Source organism: Diadema antillarum, unplaced genomic scaffold, assembly GCF_040938485.1.
Source record: "Diadema antillarum isolate AM-2024a unplaced genomic scaffold, OU_Dant_1.0 seq00001005_RagTag, whole genome shotgun sequence".
NCBI lineage: Eukaryota > Metazoa > Echinodermata > Echinoidea > Diadematoida > Diadematidae > Diadema > Diadema antillarum.
In genome coordinates, this window is record NW_027271843.1 from 474,010 (window position 1) to 497,485 (window position 23,476).

General features: G+C 38.2%; 1 protein-coding gene across 1 annotated transcript in view; it reads left to right on the plus strand.

Annotated features, from left to right (window-relative positions):
* Nucleotides 1-23,476, plus strand: part of LOC139742564 (synaptic vesicle 2-related protein-like) — a 43,859-nt gene that overhangs the window by 17,910 nt on the left and 2,473 nt on the right. The window contains exons 3-11 of the mRNA XM_071653096.1: nucleotides 5,978-6,148; nucleotides 7,875-7,999; nucleotides 12,385-12,448; nucleotides 13,783-13,908; nucleotides 15,027-15,161; nucleotides 16,444-16,520; nucleotides 19,254-19,330; nucleotides 20,250-20,348; nucleotides 22,308-22,419. Of these exons, the coding sequence (XP_071509197.1) occupies nucleotides 5,978-6,148; nucleotides 7,875-7,999; nucleotides 12,385-12,448; nucleotides 13,783-13,908; nucleotides 15,027-15,161; nucleotides 16,444-16,520; nucleotides 19,254-19,330; nucleotides 20,250-20,348; nucleotides 22,308-22,419 (986 nt within the window). The remainder of the gene's footprint in view (nucleotides 1-5,977; nucleotides 6,149-7,874; nucleotides 8,000-12,384; nucleotides 12,449-13,782; nucleotides 13,909-15,026; nucleotides 15,162-16,443; nucleotides 16,521-19,253; nucleotides 19,331-20,249; nucleotides 20,349-22,307; nucleotides 22,420-23,476) is intronic.

Below are 23,476 nucleotides of genomic sequence, written 5' to 3' on the forward strand. Positions count from 1 at the left end.
TACTAGGTTCAATAATTCATTACTGCTTGTGATTTTTCTATATGTTTTTATGTTTTTTTAAAATCAATAATCAGATTCATTCATACTTAAAACTGATAAATTAAATGAACATTCTCTGTAACATGCTTAATTGCAAACTGGTTGACAGTCTGCTAGAAACCCTTCAGTCAACTACCTCTAGCCATCCTCATAAATAGGATTTCTTCACATGCTCTCTTCCAAGGACCTATGTAGGCCTATTGCTAAATGTGTCAAAGCCTCCACATTAAAATCTGTATTCTATACTTTGTCTTTTCTGCAGTTCAGCACGACTGAACACATACATATTGTATGACATGAACATCTTCATGATAACATCATGCACTCACATCTGAAATACACCAAGTTTCTCTTCCCATTCCATAAGCCCCATCTATCCCAGATCATACCATCAACTGAGCTCAAAATTAACCCACATCTATGGCTGAATACTCATGCGTGTGTTCCCCAATGTCATGCACTCATGCATATCTTTTAAGCATGCATGGTCATAGAGGTACTAATACAGTACATTTGTACTGAATATCAAGACAACCGTGCATAAAGTTAGCTCCATAACTTATCTGCATTTGTATACTTGTGCTGTGATCTACTCATACAAACATGTCTTTATCAAGTTTATGGTAACCAAATGTTACAGCGAAAAATAGTTCCGACATGCAGAACTGTTAATTTTTCGCCCAAAAATGTATGCAAATGCCCTAGAAATGTGTTCAATTATGCTACAATATCAATTGGGAAACAACATATTAACCAAAAAAGATTCACCATTGTGTTCATTGTATACATGTAACTTTGTACAACTGATTAGTTATGTAATCTGCAAATTGGCCCACAGCAGTATCTACTGATCTTTTGTGCTAGTGTGAAAAAGCCCATGCAATTTGTTGGAAAATATGGTTTACTACATACAGTATCTCGTAACTACCTTCTCAAACCTTCTAGTGGGAACCATCCCAAGACCCATGAATGCAATACAAATAAGTGGTTCAATTGCTGAGAAATCAAATTCAGTGCCATCTTGCCACAGCACAGGTTCATCTGCCCCCAGGTGGTGCTACGCAACTGTAAACAAGATCAAGATCATCATAATTTTAACCAGTAATTATTAAAGAACTTTTTTACCACCAAGAAACATGAAATGTCTCACAATATACTTTGGCAGTTTTGAGTACGATGATGTCCTTTATTACAACTGTTTGTTATTTTACAAAGTAAATGTTCCTTATTCTATAGGTTTGATAGCCTGAAATGGAATATGGCTGAGACTTACAAGCCTTCAGAGTAACAAACCATATTTTGTGGTTTGAATAACAAAACAAGGACAGGTGAACTGTTACCTTGGAGATTATGAATACAGTAGTAGCTGTATTTACAGTGTATAATGGACCAGGGTAAGGAAAAAAATACAGTAAAACATGTCCATAGACATGATGTTCATGGCCAGATTACTCTTGTATATTTAAGTTATAATTGTCCTCCAGCTCTCAAGAAACTCAAACTGTGGTGCTTTACAGTGTACATACATATACCAGGGAGGTGAGTCACCTCCCTGCATATACACATACTCACATCATGGACTGAACATTTCTTCCCATGAAAAAGAACAAAACAGGGCTCTGCAATATGTTTTCTGCCAAGAGGGTTTTGGATGTTACATGTAACTTCTTGAACACTGGTTCAGTAAAAGGATGATTACCCCATTATTAGTGCTAATACATGTACTGCAGGATAAATGACTCACACAGAATAAGTGACAGGGGCGAAATATCCAGAGGACTCTTCAATATCTTTGAAAAGCACAACGTGCTATTATTGTAGCTAGCACACTTGGATGCATGTGATGCAGCCGAGATCATTACTGCCCATGCACTTGTTGCAGCTCTGAAACACTGCTTGCTTCGTGTGTCCCTTGTTTTCTAAGAGTGATGACCTCAGCCTGATGAAATGTGTTTAAAAAATCACTGCCTTGTTGTGTTCGAACTTTTCCTCATTGTTGACAGCGAGCTGCTCATCCTTTGAAGTGTATACCGTCTCCTGATATCAAGTTTGGTCTGTCTGCCCTCAGCTGCCATTCCCCTTGATTCACAGAAGTTATACCTATACATGATACAAGAAATATTGAAGAAATAAGAAATGGGAAATAAAAAGGGAAACATTGCACTCACAAAGTCATTTTGTGCACATCCAAAAGGTGTTTTGTGTAAAGGTATGATGGTGCCAACATTTTAATTTGAAAATGAGGGAAATTTCAAACAATCAGTATTATACTGAAAACTGCATATTACATGCAACTTCATGTGCCGAAATGATACAATGTACCTGAATCATGAAGGCCTGAATGCTACTGTCAGGATATGTAGAGCATTTTCAGTTGTCATGGGGCTTGATAAAGAGATTTGAATGTCTAAAGTCTTTATCAATACATAATATAAGCCATTGCTGTACAAAACATTCCTTTCATTATGGGTAACTCTGTGTTATGTAAATTTCAATGCATCATTTTTGCTTATAATCTTTTATGAACTGCCGCGAAGTCTTCTTTAGTCATTACTATGCCATGCTTTACATTTTCTTGTTTGGTAGGATGAAGTCATTGTACAAGTATCCTCAAATGAGACATCACATCAGAATTTATCCTAAAACAATAATGACAGATTCCAACAAATCAATATATTAACATTTCAAGCTGAGAGGTTCTACACATTTCATTCTCTCTCTTAACTAGAAATTATCGTACAATGTACAATGTTCACTTACTGTCTGCGTGCACTGGCTGGAATTCTCATGCTGGAGTGAGTCTCGGTCTTGAAGAAACATGGTTTTTCTCCTCTTTTTCTTCCATTCCCTGTTGATAGAACAGATAAAATTGTCTCATCGTGCAGAAGTACAAAAAGAGCAATGAGAATTTGCAAAATTACAACCAAACAGTGTAGGAACAAAATAGACATTGATGTTTAGAAGCAGGCACTTTTTTCTTGATATTACAATAATGTTGGAACACTCTTTGAACTACTTTCATATCCTCCCCTCTGTAACAAATTAACCCTCTATACAGTCATTCACCTTGCATATTAAAGTCAAATAATCACCAAAGTCTACGGTCTTTTCACATCCTCTTCTCTTTATATTCTACTAATTTTAATCTTCATAAGCCAAATTTCTTGAAGCAGAATCTGCATGTATTTCTTTAGTCCAAATCAAATCGACATAGGCACAGTTGACTGTTGACTGCCCATCAATCCATCACCCCCCACTCATATTCATATGCAGACACGTACAATATTTTTAGTGCTGTATAAATGTACATTGCAAATCACATCCATAAGGCTCTCATGTGTCCTGCCTATTGCAAGCACTCTCAACTATGTTTCCTCATCTCCCAAATCCGGAGGTCACTGTGACATGGGGCTTGGGTAGGCCTACAGGGTTACATACAACTACACTACGGTATAGGGTGGCACACACCTTGTAAGTATAGAGTACGGTACAATTGTACTATGTAAATTCTGGTATCTAAAAGTGTCCATAAATACCATTTGTTTGAATGCATTCTAACAAGGTCTATTTGTTCTTTCCACAAACAAAAAGAGCATAAAGAATTGTTGTACTCATAGTTATGACTCCATCAAGTAAATCACTTGAATTCTAGGCCTGGGTAGCTTTCATATGTACCCCTTCAACCACTTGTTTTCAACAAAAGCACTGACACATGTAAATATTTCTGCTTGGATATCCTACAGTCAGTTTGCTCATCTTATCCGTACGCTTCTGGTCTGAAATTTCAGCCTTGGTGACTATAGACCTATATTTACACACTGCATTACAAAACTTATTTACTGGCACTGTTTGATACACTACACTACAGTACTGGTACTATAATTGCAACTCTGATTACTTGTAGGTACTTGCTACAGTTATGGTTCAACTTCTCCCCCCCCCCCCCCCCCCCCCCCAAACAGCAGCCCAACTAGATGTGGTGCGAAGTACAGCGACTGGGGCCCTGGGCTGTGTATAGTTACCCAAACAGATGCACTTGGCCCTTGTTCGTTTTAAATTCTAGCTTTTTATTGATTAATGATACAGGAAGTCAATACTAAATTGCAAGATTTCAATTGATCCGTCCTAATTCCAGAACAGAACAACCTAAAAAAGCAAGGTCTATTCCACCCACAGAGGTTCTCCAACCTCTTTGATTCCACCTCCCTGCTCAAAGAAGGTTTTAGACTAACCCCAGGGCGCTGTAGGCCTACACCAATATCAATAACGACACGTCTTTGTTGGGGTCGCTGATACGGTTGATACGGTTGATTAGTTCTAGCCGTTGGACTGAAATAGTGAAATCGTAGAGCACATACCCTGGGGCCAACTCTGAACTTTCTTTAAGACCTGCAAAAGTAGAACTTCTACGAGAACCTCCTGGCCCTACCTAGATCTAAACCCCTACCCTAGCTAGGTCTAGAAACTAGCCCAAATTACAAATAGGCCTACAGACTATTTTATACACTAATATAAAGTTATCTAGGCCTAGCACAGGCCTAGACCACATCTAGAGTCTAATCGAGTAGGCCTATTAAAAAAAAAATTACACATCAATTCAAAAATTCAGCAAGCTTTTGCATCACATGGTCCATGGACAGTATCACGGCAAAATAACTAGCCCACATGTACAGGAGGGGAATGAGGCCAAGCAAGGGGGTAGGCCTAGGCTATGTAAAAATCTAGTATATCTTATGGTTCTAGACTAGAGTATAGACTGTACATCTGTAGTAGGCTACGTACATTGTGTAAGGCGTAACGTAGGCCTAACGGTTGAATAGCATCTATTCTGTATTCATCGCCATAGTATTCACCAGCACTCCAGTCTACCGATAGCTCCTAGAATCTAATCCTGCTTGAGAAAGTAGCGGATTTGGATAATGAACTTTCTTTTCAAATCATTTTCACACTTTTATAGAGTACTTTCAGTAAGTCTAGTTGACATCGACTTTTTTTTTTACTTGAGCTGGCCTATAGACATAGAGCCCTGCCCCTGGCAGCAGGAAAAAAGAAAAAAAAAAAGAAGAAAAAAAGGAGCTTGCCAATGCAAGAAAAAATGCTAACACAAAAAGCTATGTGTGGGACTATAATTGATGTACTGTGTGCCCACTGAGTGTTCACGACGGCCACAACTCTTTAATTTATAGGAAACACATTTTCCAATTTTTCAAGAAAATTTTTATAAGAAGTAAGTCTAAGGAACTAGCTCTTTTAAATACAAGACACAATGAGTAAATAATGGGATCAAAATCGACAATTTTTGTAACTTACTCTGTTTCGAATCGCCAACGATCGCACAGCAAACTTCCACCACAGGAGAGACACAACACATTGAGCTATGGAGTATAGTATCTTATGCATGCAAAATGCATTGAAAAATGGACAAATTGGCTAGGCTTATCTTGCCAGTCGCTTATATAAATACAAAATACATCAAGGGAGCTTGCAATCAATTGCATCTTGCAATTAATTGCAAGCTCCCTTCTTGCAACAGGAATTTGCGATTGATTGCAAATTGCAATCGATCTATCTATTGCAAAGTTGCAATAGATATTTGCAATCAATTGCAACTCGACTTTCTTGCAACACCCCCTTAGATTGCGAACAGCTTCGACACTCAACTTTTAATCGAAGCCACCTAAAATAAGTCTTAAAGACTTAAAATATTTTAAGTCGTAAGAAAGATTTAAAATTTAAGTCCTAGAAATTAAGAGAGTGATATACTAGTATCCTGAATGCTGTATCATAGCATACCCATACCTAGCGCATGGCGATCCAAGCTGTGATTCGCGAAATTCGCGAAAATAACAGCTTATAGATAAAACGCTTTTCTGTAGATGATTGGTTTGAGTAATAGTATGGGCTCTATCTCTTGGTATCAATTACCTGTTTTGGGCAGATGGCCGATGCATTCGAGATCATGCTGGTCAGTGTCCTCTCGGACAAGCTGAGGTGTGAGTGGAGGTTGTCGTCATGGCAGCAAGCCTTGATGACCACGGTGATCTTCGGGGGCTACTTCCTCAGTGCGCCCGTCTGGGGTGCTCTGGCTGACAAGTTCGGCCGACGTGGTGTAAGTTTTTCCTTCACCATTTATGAATTACAACTTGTCATGATCTCCGGACGATAATGATGTATACAAGTATATCTTTGATGAAGAAACATTTGAATCGCTTGGGTTTTGTTTATTCTTCGATAGGTGGAAAATTCAAAGCGAGAAAAACAAAAAAGTAGTAGAATACCATTTTGCCCCTAAAATCCTCCCAACCCTCCCTATTAATTACGTAATAACGTGTCATCGGGAAGAATATTGGGACAGAGAACAAATTGTTTGCAATGTATGTTGGTGTTGTTTGTTTTTGTTTTTTGGTGCAATGAGTTTCGTATAATATTTTGATACACTTCAATGATTTAGGAAGGGTAACGCATGCATGCTCTTTTTACGCTGTCTTTTGATTCATATTATGTTAGATATATAAATATATATATATACAAAAATATATTTCTCGATATGCGTCCTGAACTTGTTAGTAATTGCCGTGTTGTGACTAACATTTGGCCGTATGTTTTATATCAATCTCTACTATTCTTAGAGAGAGAGAGAGAGAAATTATTTAGAGGATGTGTATAGACATAATAATACTTAAAGGGAAGGTAAACCCAAAGAGCAATGTGGATTGAGTGAAAGCAGCAACAATAGTAAAACACATCAGTGAAAGTTTGAGGAAAATCGGACAATCGATGCAAAAGTTATGAGTTTTTAAAGTTTTGGTGTTGGAACCGCTGGATGAGGAGACTACTAGAGGTTATGACGTATGAGAGGACAACAATACAAAGAAAATATAAAGGAAATTCAACAAAATTTCATTTTTCTAGCATTATGAAAGAACACTTGACTAACCGCTTTCAGAAAGCAGGGGGAATAATTGTTACCCTTAATATATGTCAGTATCAAGTTGACGGACTTTGTAATTTTCATGAAAAATGGATTTTTGTAGAATTTTCTTTATATTTTCTTGTATTTTTGTCCACTCATACGTCATAACTTCTAGTAGTCTCCTCATCCAGCTGTCCCAACACCAAAACTTTAAAAATTCATAACTTTTGCATCGATTGTCCGATTTTCTTCAAACTTTCACTGATGCGTTCTACTAATGTTGCTGCTTTCACTCAATCCACATTGCTTTTAGGGTTTATCTTCCCTTTAATGTAAACAGTCCTCTTTCTCCTGTCTCTCTCCCTCTCCCTCTCCCTCTCTCTTCCCCTCTCTCTCTGTCTGTCTCTCTCTGTCTCTCTCTCTCTCTTTTTCTCTCTCTTGAGCATTTATATTTCAAAATAGGCCGGAATTATGTTAGGGAGTATTGTGCAGACTATTAAATTCATCCATTGTATATCTCTGCTATATACATCAAGGACTGTGTTCCAGTTTTTTTTTCTTTAATTCCGGAGGTTCATTAAGCCGAAAATGAAATAACATCCGTTATATTCCGAAGGTTCGTTAATCCGAAAATGAAAAGAAGTTGCGCACTAACGAACGTTCGGAATTGCGAAACTTACTTCGTTTTCGGATTAACGTACTCTCATAATGACGGCCCTTCGAAATAACGACGGCCCTTCGAAATAACGACTGTAGGTATCACTTACAAAAGTAAGACAGTGTTAACATACTTGACTATAGTCACACACGGGGTTTAGTCTTGGTGACTTATATGGTTTCTTGTTGTTTGTTTGTTTGTTTGTTTGCCTCTTTGTTTAGTTTTTCTTGTCATTAATAATTTTCACTCTGTCTCTTCCCCAAGACGCTAGGATTGTGTTCCTTCCTTGTGTTCTATTTTGGACTTCTGAGCTCCTTCTCTCCTACCTTCACGTGGCTTTTGATCCTTCGAGGCCTGGTCGGCACGTCACTTGGGGGCGCTTCACAAGGGTATAAAACCATCACCCTGTCATATCGTGAATTCAATACTTTTAATATAATTTTACCGATGAATCATACCGCAGAGGAAAGAGATACTATTGTGGGTCTAGGACAATTATCGGTACCCCCTGGGCAATTACCCTTGGACCCTTCCCCCTGGCCCTAATCATAATCCTAATCCTGAAACTAACCCTAACCCTAACTCTGAATATCAAACTTAGCCCTCACCCTAATCTCAGTGCTCTAAACTCACCACTTACCAGTATTTAGCCGGGAATAATTGCCCGGATACGCTGGATTGTGCATCACTCCTCTTAGACCTATCCGGATAACAATGCGATATAGTGAAGACATGGGACCTACCAGTTACTGGACAGGGTGATAGTCAACTGCAATCCAATAGATTCTTCGTCATACCCAGCTGCCATTATCACGTGTTTTAATACTCTGTTTATACACTTATCCGGACCTTGTGTTTTAAAGGAAGTGAGTGAACTATACATCGTGTCCCAGAAAAAACGAAACCGGATTTCCATGCAACTTTTTACTATCGAAATTATACATATTCTTTATAAGATATACATCAATGGAAAGATAAACTTTTCTTCTTTCATTTGATGTACAACTTAATGTTCATCGTTCATGCATGACTGAGTTAGAACAATGAGCAGTGGTGCTACCAAATTTTCATTTGCACACGCAAATTGTGACTTTAAGTGAATTTTTTCAGACTTTTAACGTTATGTTTTCGAAAAACAGAGTTCATTAGCCAAATATTCATATTTTCTTCTTTCATATGAGACCTAACGCGTCAAATATGAATAACGCATGCTTGAGAAAATTTTGCATGAAAACATGCTTCATTTCTACCGATTCTATATACGGATAGTCGAAAAACAACATTCAGCTCTCCCGACTTGGCATCAGACAATGGGCTCATCTGCACCATTGAATTCACACAAAACAACCGCAGTGCTAGAGTGAATGTTGTTCGTGGGTGGGGGAGGTATTTACAGAGAATGTTGTATGAGACGAAAAGCCCTTTGTTGTCATTTGTTTAGAATAAGCTATGAGACATAACTAAAATTATTGAAGACTAATAACCTGAGTATGCTGAGGCTGCACGCAGTCCTCTCTACATTTCCCTCACGCGTGAATCCTTCATCACTGACAGGGTTTTGAAGTTTTGAAGGGGGAGGTGAAGTAGAAAGAGAGGGTACATCACTTCATTTATCACTGAACTTGCGCTTCTAACATTTCAAAGGTGCAAGTGCAGGGCAGAAAGTCGTCTTTTTTAGGGGGGGGGGGGGGGGCTCGGAAGGTTTTTTTTCGGTCCGTTTCTCCCACCCCACCTTCCCAAACATTCCGCTGATGAACACCCTTTGCTCTGTAGTTAGCTGCATGGTCAGGCAAGCTCATGATCATATTTATGCTAATTTAAGACCCTATTCAGAACCGAACCGGAGTAACAACCTCTTTTACCCCCTCCCTTCATGTTTGTGTAAATTCATTGACGCATGAAGGCCATTGTTATCTGCCAAGTTGGGCATGTCGGGAAAGCTAACTGGCTCCTTATTTACTATCTATCCATCTGGGTAAAATTGAAGCATATTTTCAAATTCAGTTTTCTCGAGCAGGCGATGATCATTTTTGACGCATGGGATATCATATGAAAGGAAAAGAATGGATATTAATAGGCTATGATTTTATTTTTTGCACAAGATTGCTGAAAAAAGTCTGAAAAACTCATTCAAAGTCGACATTTGCTCGTGCAAATGAAAATTTAGTATCACTACTGTCTATTGTTCTAACTCGGTCATGCACGAATTTTGAACAATGACTTTTGCCCGTTATGTCATGGGCACGTAGGGCAGCAACAAAAGTCCGCCATTTGACCCTGTCCATGGCCAGGCGCTGTAGTGTCCTCCAGGTGTGGTTTAGGTCCCTCATCTCTCTCTCTCCACAGTTCTTCTCCATGTGTTTTTGGGTCTCCCCCTCTTCCTCCGCCCTTCTGGAGTCCAGTGGAGTGCTGTCTTGGTAATGTTGTCCTGTTCTTTCCTTAGCACATGACCAATCCATCTCCAGCACCTTCTTTGGATGATTGTGTCTATGCATTCCAACTGGCATTTATCATAAATCTCTTCATTTCATATTGTATTTGGCCAAAATATGCGATAAATTTTCCTCAGTGATTTGTTGTGAAAAACTGACAGTTTTTGAATGTCGCTCTTCGTCATCCTCCTGCATTCTGATCCATACAGGAGAGTTGAGAGAACACAGCTTTGATAAATCATTAACTTGGTTTTGGTGCTGAACTGCTGAGATTTCCAAATGGGATTCAGCATAGAGAATGCAGCCCTTGCTTTATTCATGTGGCTTTTAATGTCTACTCCTTCACCTCCATCATGTGTTACTGTACTTCCAAGATAAGTGAATTCATCTGTTGTTGGAAGATCTTCTCCATTAGCCTGTATACTTTGAGGGTTTTGAACATTGAGTGTCATTACTTCTGTTTTCCTCAGTGATTGATCTTCAAGCCAATTTCTTGTGCAAAGTCAGTAAGGCGGGATGTCTTCTCCTGCACATGTGTTGGTGAGTATAAGACACTAGAGCCAGATCGTCTGCAAAGTCTATGTCCTCAAGTGTTGAAAGGAGTGTCCACCTAATGCCTCTTTTCTGATCTGCAGTGGTCTGCCTCATTATCCAATCAATGGCTAGGTTGAAGAGTAGTACAGACATAACACACCCTTGTCTCACTCCAGTCTTCACCTGGAAACTGTAGATGCTACTTCCAACCTCGCAAGTGAAATTGCTGTAAAAGCTCTTGATGATAGCCACTACTTGTTGAGGAATGCCGTAGTCTCGTAGAATTTTCCATAAGCTGTCTCGGTGTAAACTGTCAAAAGCTTTTTCGAAGTCAACAAAGTTAATGTACAGCTGCCTTTGCCATTCTGTGCATTGCTCAATTATGTTGCGCAAGACAAAAATCTGGTCAACGCACCCTCTTCCTCTTCGAAAACCTGCTTGCTCTGGTCTCAGTTGCTCATCAACAGCCCTTGTCGGCCTCTGAATGATGACTTTTGCTAGTATTTTACTCGGAACAGACAAAAGTGTTATTCCCCGCCAGTTGCTACATTTCCGGAGTGAACCTTTCTTAGGGAGTGTGATGATGATCCCTCGTGACCAATCGTCCGGGACTTTCTTTCCTTCCCATATGTCAGTGAAGAGTGGATGCAGTGTGTCAGTAGGCAATTCTGGGTCTGCCTTAAATAACTCAGCATTGAGGTTATCTAATCCTGATGCCTTAACCATTCTTTAAGGACTTGATTGCCTGAATGATCTCAGCCCGAGTTGGTGGACTTATGTCGATATCTAGATCACAAACTGCTTCTTGTATATCAGCTTCAGTAACTGGGGTTGGTCTGTTGAGGACTTCTTCAAAGTGTTCGGCCCATCTGGCATCCTGCCGTCTGCTTCAGTAGTAAGAAGCTTTCCATCCTTGTCCTCTATCGGTTATTCCCAGGATTTACTGTACTTGCCGCTAATCATTCTGGTCAGCTTATATACTTTCCTTTGTTCACCAGCCTTTGCTGCCTCTTCTGCCAGACTAGCTAAATTGTCAACAAAGGCTCGTTTATCAGCCCTTGACATTCTTTTAACTAGTCTGTTCATTTCCCTGTATCTAACTCTAGATCTTTCTTTTAACCTGTCTGATTTTGCAGCCATGCATCGTCTTTTCACTTCCCTACGTTTCTCTATAGTTTGCCATGTGCCTTCAGTCATCTTTGAACAATGAGTTTTGCATCAAATGAAAGAAGAGAAGTGTATCTTTCAATCCACGTACAACTCATAAAGCAAATATGTAATTATGATCGCAAAGAATTGCAATGAAACTCGGTTTCGTGTTTTTTTCTGGGACACGCTGTATACATAATAATATTTCACACACAGGAAATTTGCGGCTGTGCGTGATGAGCAATGGTGGAGGGGGGGGGGGGGGGGATGGGGGGAGAGAGACAGGTCAGACGATATGGGTTTGAAATAGGCCAGTAATACCCGATTGACAATGAAAGCTGTTGCTTGCACCTGTGGCATGCGTTTCACAATAATCTATTCACGTTTCTAATCGTATCTATGGAATAAAAATATCCCTATTTATTGTATATTATAACTACAACATGTAGCTATCTCCGTCTCTCTCTCTTTCTCTCTGTATTACATGCACAATTTTGTTTATCCATTTATTAACATATCTATTTATTCACATGTATCAGTCTCCTTACACATAGTTCATAAGAACTATACATGTTTACATTTTCTTGTTTACCAGTGGCATTGTTTATCCTGTTGTATTACTTATTCAAACTTAATTATTTCTCTGTTTTTCCCCACAGGTTTACTATTTTAGCTGAATTGTTGCCTTCCAAAACAAGAGGTCTTTGTCTTGTATTTCTTACAGTGAGTAATAAACACTGTTCTATACACTTATCAAGATTGTACATGTACTAATTTAGGGGTATATCCTATTCGAGATTGTCTATAAAAAAGCTGTTTAAAGGTTGAGAAGAATGGTGATATTTGCCAGCTTTAATTTTGCTTTCTTGACAATCATCAATGATTGAGTGCTTAGTCCTCTCACATGATCTCGTTTTATAACTGTAATAGTATTTTCTTTGTGCATGTGGCGTGATTAACAGTCATAGTCGCAAGAGTGTGTTCGCGAACAGGCTTGGTGTCGCAATTGCTGTATTACTCACTTTCCCCTACTGCACCATAGTGTAACTTATTATAATGTGTAACTAATTGGACACTGCAAAAAGTCCGGTGTTAAATAGTGAACACCGAGCTGGTGTTAAATTTTCGGTGCTCATTTATGGTGTTACATTAACACCTCCGGGTGTCATTTCCAAATATAAAACTGTTTTTTGAAGAGTTTCTTAGTAACTGCACTTCTTGTTGATTTTTAATTTAAACAAGAAGATCAAAAATTTTACATTAAAATACTAGATTTTTGAAAAAATGTGAAAATAAATTTACACCACAGTAACACCAGCTGTTGTGGTCCTTTATTGAAGCTGGACGGGTGTTAAACCATTGATATTAACACCAACTAATATCAAATCAACACCATGTGGTGTCATTTTTGAATTAACACCAGTACAGTGTCAAAATAACACCAGGTACAGTGTCAAATTAACACCACGAAGTGTCAGGTGAACACTTTTCAACACCATCGCAGTGCATTTTCTACACCTGTGGGTGTGGTCCTCTATTGAAGTTTGATCGGTGTTAGATTTAACACCCATGGTGTTAAATCTAACATCGATGTTTTTACAGTGTAATGTGTTATGACTGATATCATATTTTCACAGTTAAAACACGTTCAATTAAAACATTCTGAACGTTTGTTTGTTTGTTTGTTTGTTTTTGATTCTCCAGACTTGGAAATGTAATATTTCATTTGTTCAAAACATATATTAGAATGTCCCTATATACATATTGAGAAATATAGAAATAACACAAGAGACAAAGTATATCTAAAAAGTTTGTTACAATGTTTATGTGGCATTGTAAAAAGAAAGTGAAAATTACAAGACTGTGAAAATTAATGTATTCAGTGATTGTGACTAAGCACTGTCGAACCTTATTTATATCTGAAAGGCAAGTTACTGAATCAAACACTTACTAGCAGATATACAGTAGTTAAGAGAAATTGTTCAAACATTTCAACTATATAGGAGTGTACGAGAGACCGGACAATCGATACACATCAATATTTCCTTTTCCACCAGGTGTTCTGGATCGTTGGAATCTGCCTCCAGGTGATTCTTACCCTCATCATTATGCCAACGCTGGGCTGGCGCTATCTCATGTTCTTCTCTTCGTTCCCTCTCCTCATATTTCTCCTGCTCATGAAGGTATGGATGCCCACCTTGATGTCATATGTTAAAATCACTCGTTTGCTTGGGGATTGTACTGATAGGTGGCGACCTGGTGGGGACAACAGAGTCTAGCTGGTCGCGGGGTCGTCTCTACGACGTCTCCTGCATGGGGACTATAGAATCGGACATGATCGATTTTTGCCGGAGATTTAATTTTACCCAAGTCTCCAGCTGATCTCAGAGGCGCCTCAGCGAAGTCTCCGCGACCCTGCGGAGACCCATGACTACCTACCGGCGACGTTGTGGTGACGTCACGTCGACGTCCCCCCCCCCCCCCCGACTTCCAGGCGAATATATTAATACCCTGTTTTGAGACGTCTCGGACGTCGCCCAGGGTCGCCTTCTTTGTGAGAGCACAAACCATTAGTCTTGCGAGTCGCACGAGTCGCGGCGACTTATCAGTAGCGACGCGTCGCGTTATATCCTCCAGTATTGAAGTCCGTACCATTCTTAATTTAGCTTTATCAAATAGACTACGGAAAACCAGATGAACAAAGTTGAAGCGGATTCTTCAAATTCGAACCTAAGATAAAATAACCCCACGAAGTTACAGAACTATTAAGTTATCAGATAACTTTACGAAACGGTATAGCATTCGTTCTATCGTACTATACACATTCAAATCTCAATATTATGTTATCACCGCACGTACCTTCTTATAGCTTGTTTTACAGCTGTCTAAGCTAAGATCTATAAACATAGTCTTTTGTTTGTAACGCTCTACAGAGTGATGCTACAAGTTTACCTTGCCTCCATGATACCTCTTGTTTGAAGAGATTGCTTTCTTGTTAACACCATTTCCACATCCCTATGATGCTCTGCAAATTTTGGATAGTGTTGTGTTCTTCAATGCAGTTCGGTATTTAGTAAGTACCTATTTACCTCTGAGTCTGGCCGTCCCAGTTATCGGGGAAAGATACAAACTGGTATGATGATGAAGATTATGATAAATGAGCCATGTTTTTCCCTAGATAAATGATTTAATCATCAGAAATGTGTTGTTTTGCTCATAAAATTTAGCACTGAATTTAAGTTGACAAACTTTTGATATGTTTGATTGTTGTCTGCTTGTTGTGTTGTTGTTTTGTTTTTAGTATCTACCTGAGAGTGTCCTTTATCAGCAGACCATGGGTGACTTTGACGGTGCCATGGCAACACTCCGCCTGATATCCTCACTGAACAAGAGACCACTGCCCCGGGGTCATCTATGCAGAAATGTCAGAGAATGGGTGAGGCATATTATTTTTTGTTTTTGTATTTCTGGATTTTATTGATCAGATCAAAAACATTGTGCTTTTTCATAAATCATATGACATATACATTTTAACATCACAAAACAAACATTTGATAGCATTCAATCAATGATAGTAAAATTACCATGCGTCTGATCCTTTTTTGGACTATACTCTCCATTGGTATATTGGTTTAATTTTGTTATTTAAAGGGGAAATATAATACATGTGGATTGCGTGAATGCAAACAATATTAGCAGAACACATCAGTGAGAGTTTGAAGAAACTCGAAATATTGAAGGCCTATTTGGGTGAGGCATATTATACCAATGACATTCTAAAGGGATACTAGTAGTATAGTATTTGTGGAGCTGAAATTGGGCTTTTAAATTTTTGTGAGATACCAAGAAAACACTTATGAAATAGTACATAGCATACCATTTTAAGAGGAATTCAAAGTTTATTTGATGAAAATCAGGTTTGGAATGACTGAAACATCCAAAAACAAGGTAAAACAAAGCGATCGTAATAAAATGTGGGTCCCACACTTTATTGAACCACTCTGTTTTGGATATCTCAGCCATTTCAAAACCAATTTTCATAAAATAAACTTTGAATTCCTCATGGAATTACATGCTCTTTCATATTTTAAAAGAGGTTTCTCACTATCTCATCAAAAAATGTTAGAAACCTGAAGTTAGGTCTCAACCAAAACTATACAATGGGACCCTTTAATGCTTTCGGGTACTGGATGGTACCACTGGAATTGTACTACAGAGCAAAGGTCTAGCTGGAACAAGTTGAAGAAGGATTTAACCCATGCATGCACCGTGTAATATTTTGATTGACAGCCATATATTATATTATACCATATTTATATATTCATTGACTTATCTATAGTAATAGAGAATCATCATCCTTCATCCATTGGTATATTGGTTTAATTTTGTTATTTAAAGGGGAAATATAATACATGTGGATTGCGTGAATGCAGCAATAGTGTAGAACACATCACTGAAAGTTTGAAGAAACTCGAAATATTGAAGGCCTATTTGGGTGTTATTCATAATTATGTCACTTTGGTCCATTAAACATGTCACACTAATGTTCCTTTCAAATTAAATCATCATGATGAAGATTGTATCAGAAAGTCAGTGTGTTCGATCTTCTTCTCTACCTAGTCATCAAAAAAGAATAAATAAATCGTTTCTTGCACGTGATAATGAGTTTTACATTCATAGTTTTGTTTTGTTGTTTCTTTGTTGTTGTTGTTTTTTAGAAACCCAAAGGATCATTACCAGAACTCTTCAAAACGAGAACCATGGCAATAACGTCTTCCCTTCTATTGATAAATTGGTGAGCCCTATCAAAGTTGTGATGGATTAATGTCTGTGGGTGTTGCACTCAATTTGCCTTTCGGGTGCACGTCACGAGTTCGACACCCACAACTCATACAGCCCATGAGTCATACAGCCCAAGAGTCATACAGCCCGCGAGTTTAACACTAAGCACACAAGGCCCACGAGACCGACACATTATGCCTCTTGCTGTAATGTCGAACTCCTGGGGGGCATTTCATGAAGCATTTTGTCCGACAAAGTTGTCAGACAAATTTGCTCTCAGCCAATTAGATGCAAGGATTTCAGTAGCCTGTAACAGTTTATCAGGAAAATATCCGACCAAAATGCTTCATGAAATGCCCCCCCCCCCCCCGGAGTATTTTTACCTTATAGTGTCGAACACATGGGCCTTATTTGCCTGGTGTCAAACTCATGGGCTGTATGACTCATGAACCTTCTTTTTTTTAATGTCGAACTCGTGGGCTGATTGACTCGTGGGTGTCGGTCTCGTGGGATGACCCCTGTGTGCCAGCATGATTATATAGTTTCCGTCATATCCGGACGCGCTACACTATACCACAATCTGCATCTCATCTACTTGCAGGCTGAAAGAAAAAATAGTGCTACAGTTTTGGACTTTAATGTTAATCTGCTACCACGTCATCTTCCAAAGATGGAACATTTGTTGTTGTGGAGTACACGTCAGATTTCTTGCTTTCGGATATCGACAGAGTATATAAGAGACGATGATTGTGTATGTTGATATATACATGTATTGTGTCTGCATCAGAGATCAATAGTTACGATATTATTGTTTACACTGGATGATCTTCGTACCCAAAAGTTTTTGTATCTTTTCCACCACATCAAATCCAAGCATCTCATGCACTGCGCTGTCTAGAAAATTGCATCATTGATATTGATGCTTGGATGAGGTCTAACTCATTGTTTCTAAACCACAGCAAGTGTGAATTTATCCTTTTTGGTTCTAAATCTCACTTGAATAAGTTGGATATTAATTGTATTTCGATTGTAGGTAATGATATTCCTCTGTCAAAGTCATGTCGCAATCTGGGTGTTATGTTTGACTCTCACATGGCTATGTCCGATCAAATCACCAACATTTCTAAATCAGTCCGTTATCAATTGCGCAATATTGGTTTTATTCGCAAGTATTTGACTCGCTCTGCCACGGAAAAACTTGTTCATGCACTTATTTCTTCACGCCTTGATTTCGGTAATGGTTTGTTTTTCAATCTACCAAACTCGCAAATTGCCCAATTACAAAAGCTACAAAATGCCGCTGCACGTATTGTTTCTTTGTCAAGTAAACGCAGTCATATCACACCTATCCTGAAGAGTCTTCATTGGTTGCCTGTACAGGAGCGTATTCGGTTTAAGATACTTCTTTTGGTTTATCATGTTATTGTGGGAACAGCTCCTGATTACAATGTTTGTTTGTTTCGTCAATACCAACCTTCACGAACTCTTCGATCCTCAACTTCAGGTCTCTTACATATTCCGTTTTCTAGGAAATCTTGGGGGGAACGAGCTTTCGCTCACGCTGGACCAACACTGTGGAATTCACTTCCTCGTGAGCTGAAAGACTCGAGCTCTATAACATCTTTCAGGAGTAATTTAAAATCCTATCTGTTTAGCAGTGCATTTTGAAGACCAGTGTCTTTTGAAGACAGACTTTCATGTCTTTTTTTTTTCTGCTTCTTCATCCTTCTTCTATTACTGTGATGTACTTGTATTTTCAATCTGTTTGCTTTGATGTACAATTGTAAAGCGCCTTGAGCATTTAATCAAAGTGGAGAACGGCGCTATAGAAATTGTATGTATTATTTATTATTATTAAAAGTGTCAAATGTATCTGATAGCTTCTTAACCTGCTCTACTGAGCACTCTTTAAAGGGACCTCATCGTACTGGTTGAGTTGAGGATTCAGGTTTATAACATTTGTGTGTGTGTGTGTGTGTGTGTGTGTGTGTGTGTGTAAGAGAGATAATGAGAAACCTTTTATGAAATATCAAAGAGCATGTAATTTCAAAAAGGATTCAATGTTTATTTGATGAAAATTGGCCTTGAAATGGCGGAGATATCCAAAAAAGCGATCCTCAAATTGACAGGCCACGACTTTCATTAGGATCTCTTTCTTTTTCCTTGCTTTTAGATATCTCCGTCACTTCAAAACTGGTTTTCATCAAATAAACTTTTGATTCCCCTTAGAATTGTATGCTCTTTAACATTAACCCATAAAGTGGTTTCTAAATATCTGGCAAAAAGTTACGGACGACCTGAATCCTCACCTCAACCAGTACTGAACAGTCCCTTGAACAAAGGTTAACTTTATGCTCAGGGTGGATACAGTTCGTTGTGTTGGAAAAATTCAAAGTTAATGAGCAGTTTATAAAGGTGTATAGAAAAAATCTAATCATGAAGTGTCACCAAGAAGATACTTTCATTCTTTTACAGTGATGATTTGTCTTGACCGTATAATTAATGCTACAGTACTGCTTATAGTGATTGACAATTAAAATAATATTTTGATCGTTTTATATTATAAAAGAATATATCATGTTATATCATTCAATTCAATCCAGTTCAATTCAAATTATTATAAAACAATGTTTAAGATCATTCCTCTGTCATATCAATTTGGCCGTTTTAAATGCCAGATATAATATTTATTTTCCTCATTTCCGAAGGAATTTGAATATGTTTTCTTATTCATGCAATCTTTCAGGTTTTGTAATGCTTTTCTGTATTACGGAATGGTGCTGCTTGCCACGGAAATCTTCTCATCTGACAATACATGTGCATGTGAGTATACGATGCATTTTATATACTGCTTGACATTTTTGAATATCTATAGTATGTCTCTGTCTTGTGTAAAACTAAATTGAATGGTTACACTATACAATGCGCACTCGTTATAACGAACACGAAATTCTCGTTACAACGAAGTAAAAATCCAAGTGCCAAGATAACTGTCTATATAGATAAATTCTTTTTACATTTATTTTGTTCGGCTTTAAAGAAAACTACTGGTTCCGATGACTTCGTTATAACGAGAGTTGCCGGTAATACAGTGTAGTAGTCATTCTGATGATCCTCATTATGATGCTAGTTATTATCAGCATTAAGACATAAATGGTTTTCTGATACAATATGTATGATATACTATGAACAGATCCTTCATGCAGTTTCTGCAAGTTATCATTCTCGTATCTATTTGTATTTGCCATTCAATAATGTTCCTGCGTCATGCCCCATAATACAAAAAGCCAAAACGTATGAATATCGAATAGTGACAATACTGATAATTATCATAATTATTATTATTGTAACCACAATATTGTGGTCACTAGCATTGTCATGATCATTACAAATATCATCATCATTATCACTTTTATGATCTTTATCGATATTGTTATTACTGTAATCACTTATTTTATTTTGTTGTTGTTGTTACTGTTTTTGTTCTTATGATAGTAACTGTGTATTAAGTTATACATATCATTGGGGAAAAAAAGAATGTTTCCACAAATGCACGAAGGATGGTGGCAAATATCATACTACAAAGAGATCTAGTGGGAAAACAAGGAAATGCAAAACAACACATCAATCTTTTAACTCCATCTTTAGTTAACTCACATCAATTATAATCAGTGGCGCTTACCTTTGCTCCGAGCAATGCATAATTTCTGTGTCTAATAGAAATCACTTGTTTTATTTTCAGCTGAGCCCGCACCGGAAATGGAATGTTTTGCAGCTTGTAAATCGCTAGATGTTTCTGGCTATGTTCATGTGCTAGAGACGTCCTTTGCAGAATTTCCAGGTAAGAAGATTCGCAATGTTTTGCATGAGAATGTTTCTGAAATGTGCACGTCATTATTGTATTAACTCCTTTGATTGTATGATGTCTCCACGGAACACTATTGGTCAAGATCACATCTATGCAAATTAGATGAGATGGTGATGTCCTCATCTCGTATATTGCGTATAGTTGTAACAACTACTGTGGGTTGCTATTTTTAGGAAGAGGTGGTAATTGCGTTAAAACTCAAAGACGAGTTCTTAATCTTCAACATCATGGACTTATCTGAGTTTCCCTTTTTGTCTCGCCCACCGGAGGTGAAGGCGAGACTAAGCGATCCAAATGGCGTCCGTCCGTCGTCCGTCCGTCGTCCGTCCGTAGTCCGTCCGTCGTCCGTCCGTCGTCCGTCCGTCGTCCGTCCGTCGTCCGTCGTCCGTCACAAATGTTAAAGTTTACCTGCAAGACTCTCTTATGATGCATAACTTGGCATCTGTTACAGCAATGGCAGCCACACTTGGGTGATAGAAGTACTAGGGGTATCTTCATGTTATGGTGTTGTCAGAGGTCATGTGATGATGTCAAAGGTCATTTGAGGTCATATATTAAAGAGTATGTGCAAGACTCTCTTTTCTATGTTAAAGTTTACCTGCAAGACTCTCTTTTGACATATAACTTCACATAAGTTGCTTGGATTACAACCTAACTTGGGTCATAGATGCACTGGGGGTACCTTCATGTTATGGTGCCGTTGGAGGTCACAGGATAAGGTCAAAGGTCATTTGAGGTCAAACGTTAAAGTTTACTTGCAAGACTCTTAGCACATGTAACTCGACACATGTTGCTACAATGGCAATCAAACTTGGGTGATGGATGCACTGGGGGTACCTTCATGTTATGGTGCCGTAAGAGGTCAAATGATAAGGTCAAAGGTCATTTGAGGTCATACGTTAAAGTTTACTTGCAAGACTCTCTTATCACACGTAACTCAGCACATGTTGCTACAATGGCAATCAAACTTGGGTGATGGTAGATGTCTCTTGGGAAATTGAAGGTAACCACAAGGTCAAAGGTTACAGACAGGGGTCAACGAACTTTTAGGGCCCAATGTTAAGTTTTTAGGGCGCACTTCGTTTATGGCTCATAACTTTTGATCCCTTTGTCCGTTTGTGACCAGACTTGGATGGAAGATGTCCCTTGGGGAGGTGAAGGTCGTCACAAGGTCAAAGGTCACAGACAGGGGTCAACAAACTTTTAGGGCCCAATGTTATGTTTTTAGGGCGCGTTTTGATTGTGGCTCATAACTTTTGATCCCTATGTCTGTTTGTGACCAAACTTGGACGGTAGATGTCCCCTGGGAAGTTAAAGGTCATCACAAGGTCAAAGGTCACAGAAAGGGGTCAACAAATTTTTAGGGCCCAATGTTAAGTTTTTATGGCGCGTTTCGATTATGGCTCATTACTTTTGATCCCTTTGTCCATTTGTGACCAAACTTGGATGGTGAATGTCCCTTAGGGTGTTGAAGGTCACCACAAGGTCAAAGGTCATAAGCAGGTCAATCAACTTGTGGGAGTTATAAAAAATATAAATTCCTTGTACGCGAATGGGCGAGACACAATTCGGCGATTGCCTTGTGTTTGATTGACTTTCACCCTTTTATCTTAAAATCTCATTTGAACATGGGCGAGAGTTTTCTGGAGCACTATATTAAGTTTAAACTTAAGGTCCAGCATTCAAATTCTGCCCGGTGCAGTCTATCTTTTACAAGACATGTTTTTTCCTACTATGTTCCCCTCGAACAAGGTGTGTAAATGCCTACCCGGAAACACTGGGTGGTATCAATAGAATGGTGCTCTGGTAGAGTTACAGTGACAACGCTGAAGAGGATATATCCTGCATGTATAATATTATCATATTGTCAAAATATGAATCATTCCCACGATTTTATTTGAATGTATTAGTTTGTCCGTTTTTATCTCCCAGGAGTGCTGATTACTTTCGTCATCATTGAAGTGTTAGGGAGGAGGAAAACCATGGCTATTCAAATGTGGGCCGCTGGCCTCTTCACATTCCTATTACTTATATGCACAACCAGGTAAAATTCGTGTGTCTGATTGTATGTTTATATTTTTGCTTGAAATAACATGCATTTGTGATGTGGTCCTTATATCGTCATGAATATTTACATTCAAACAGGGGTTACTTAATATGAGAGACTTCATGAAATGGATTTAACTTCACTTTGAAAGTGTCTCATAGCCATGACCATTCTCAAAGTAACCTGTTATGTTAAAACTTTTCTGTAATGAATTTATGAAACGAACCCTATGCAGGATATATATATATAAATATATATATATATATATATATGTGTGTGTGTGTGTGTGTGTGTGTGTATGTATATTAAACGCATGCACTTTAATTGCTTTCTTTAACACCCTAGAGATATCAAAATGGAAGTACCACAGTGGACCAAAATTTCATGACATTTCTGGCGCATATTTATGTCCATATTACTTCCATAGCTCTACAATAATCTCTAAATCAATGAATTCTTATGTCGAGTTGTTTTTATTACAACTAATTGCCAATCCACCCTGTGGACTATACATCAAAGTAAATAAGCAGCTATTACTTAATGTTTTGAATAGAAATATATATGATGCATTTTGTAGCTACCCTACTCGATTACACAGTTTTAATATTTACTAAATGATTTATAAAAAAGAACAAGCCATATGCTTTTCCAGAGGCCGCCATCAAACTCAAGCTTCAGCTTACAATGACGGTCTCTTGCATTTTGTTTGTATTAATCAGATTGAATAATCAATGATTTTCCATCGTTTTTGTATGATTATAATTCACTCATACAATATGTAATTATTGGTTCATTATATATGACTATATTTATCTTTATCTTATCTTAGATATAATGTGATTAATATTGGAAAATGTTTTGTTATGTTGTATATACTTTGTGAAAAATGCAGAAATACATCAAAGCAAATCAAATAGCCCTGATAAAAATTCATTGGCATACATTGGGCTACTTGGGTTTGAATCGAATCAACGATCTGCTGATACTTTTAATCGTAGCTACTTCAAAGACACTGTGCTTATTTAGGTCGATGTAGAGCAACTTGTTTGTTGCT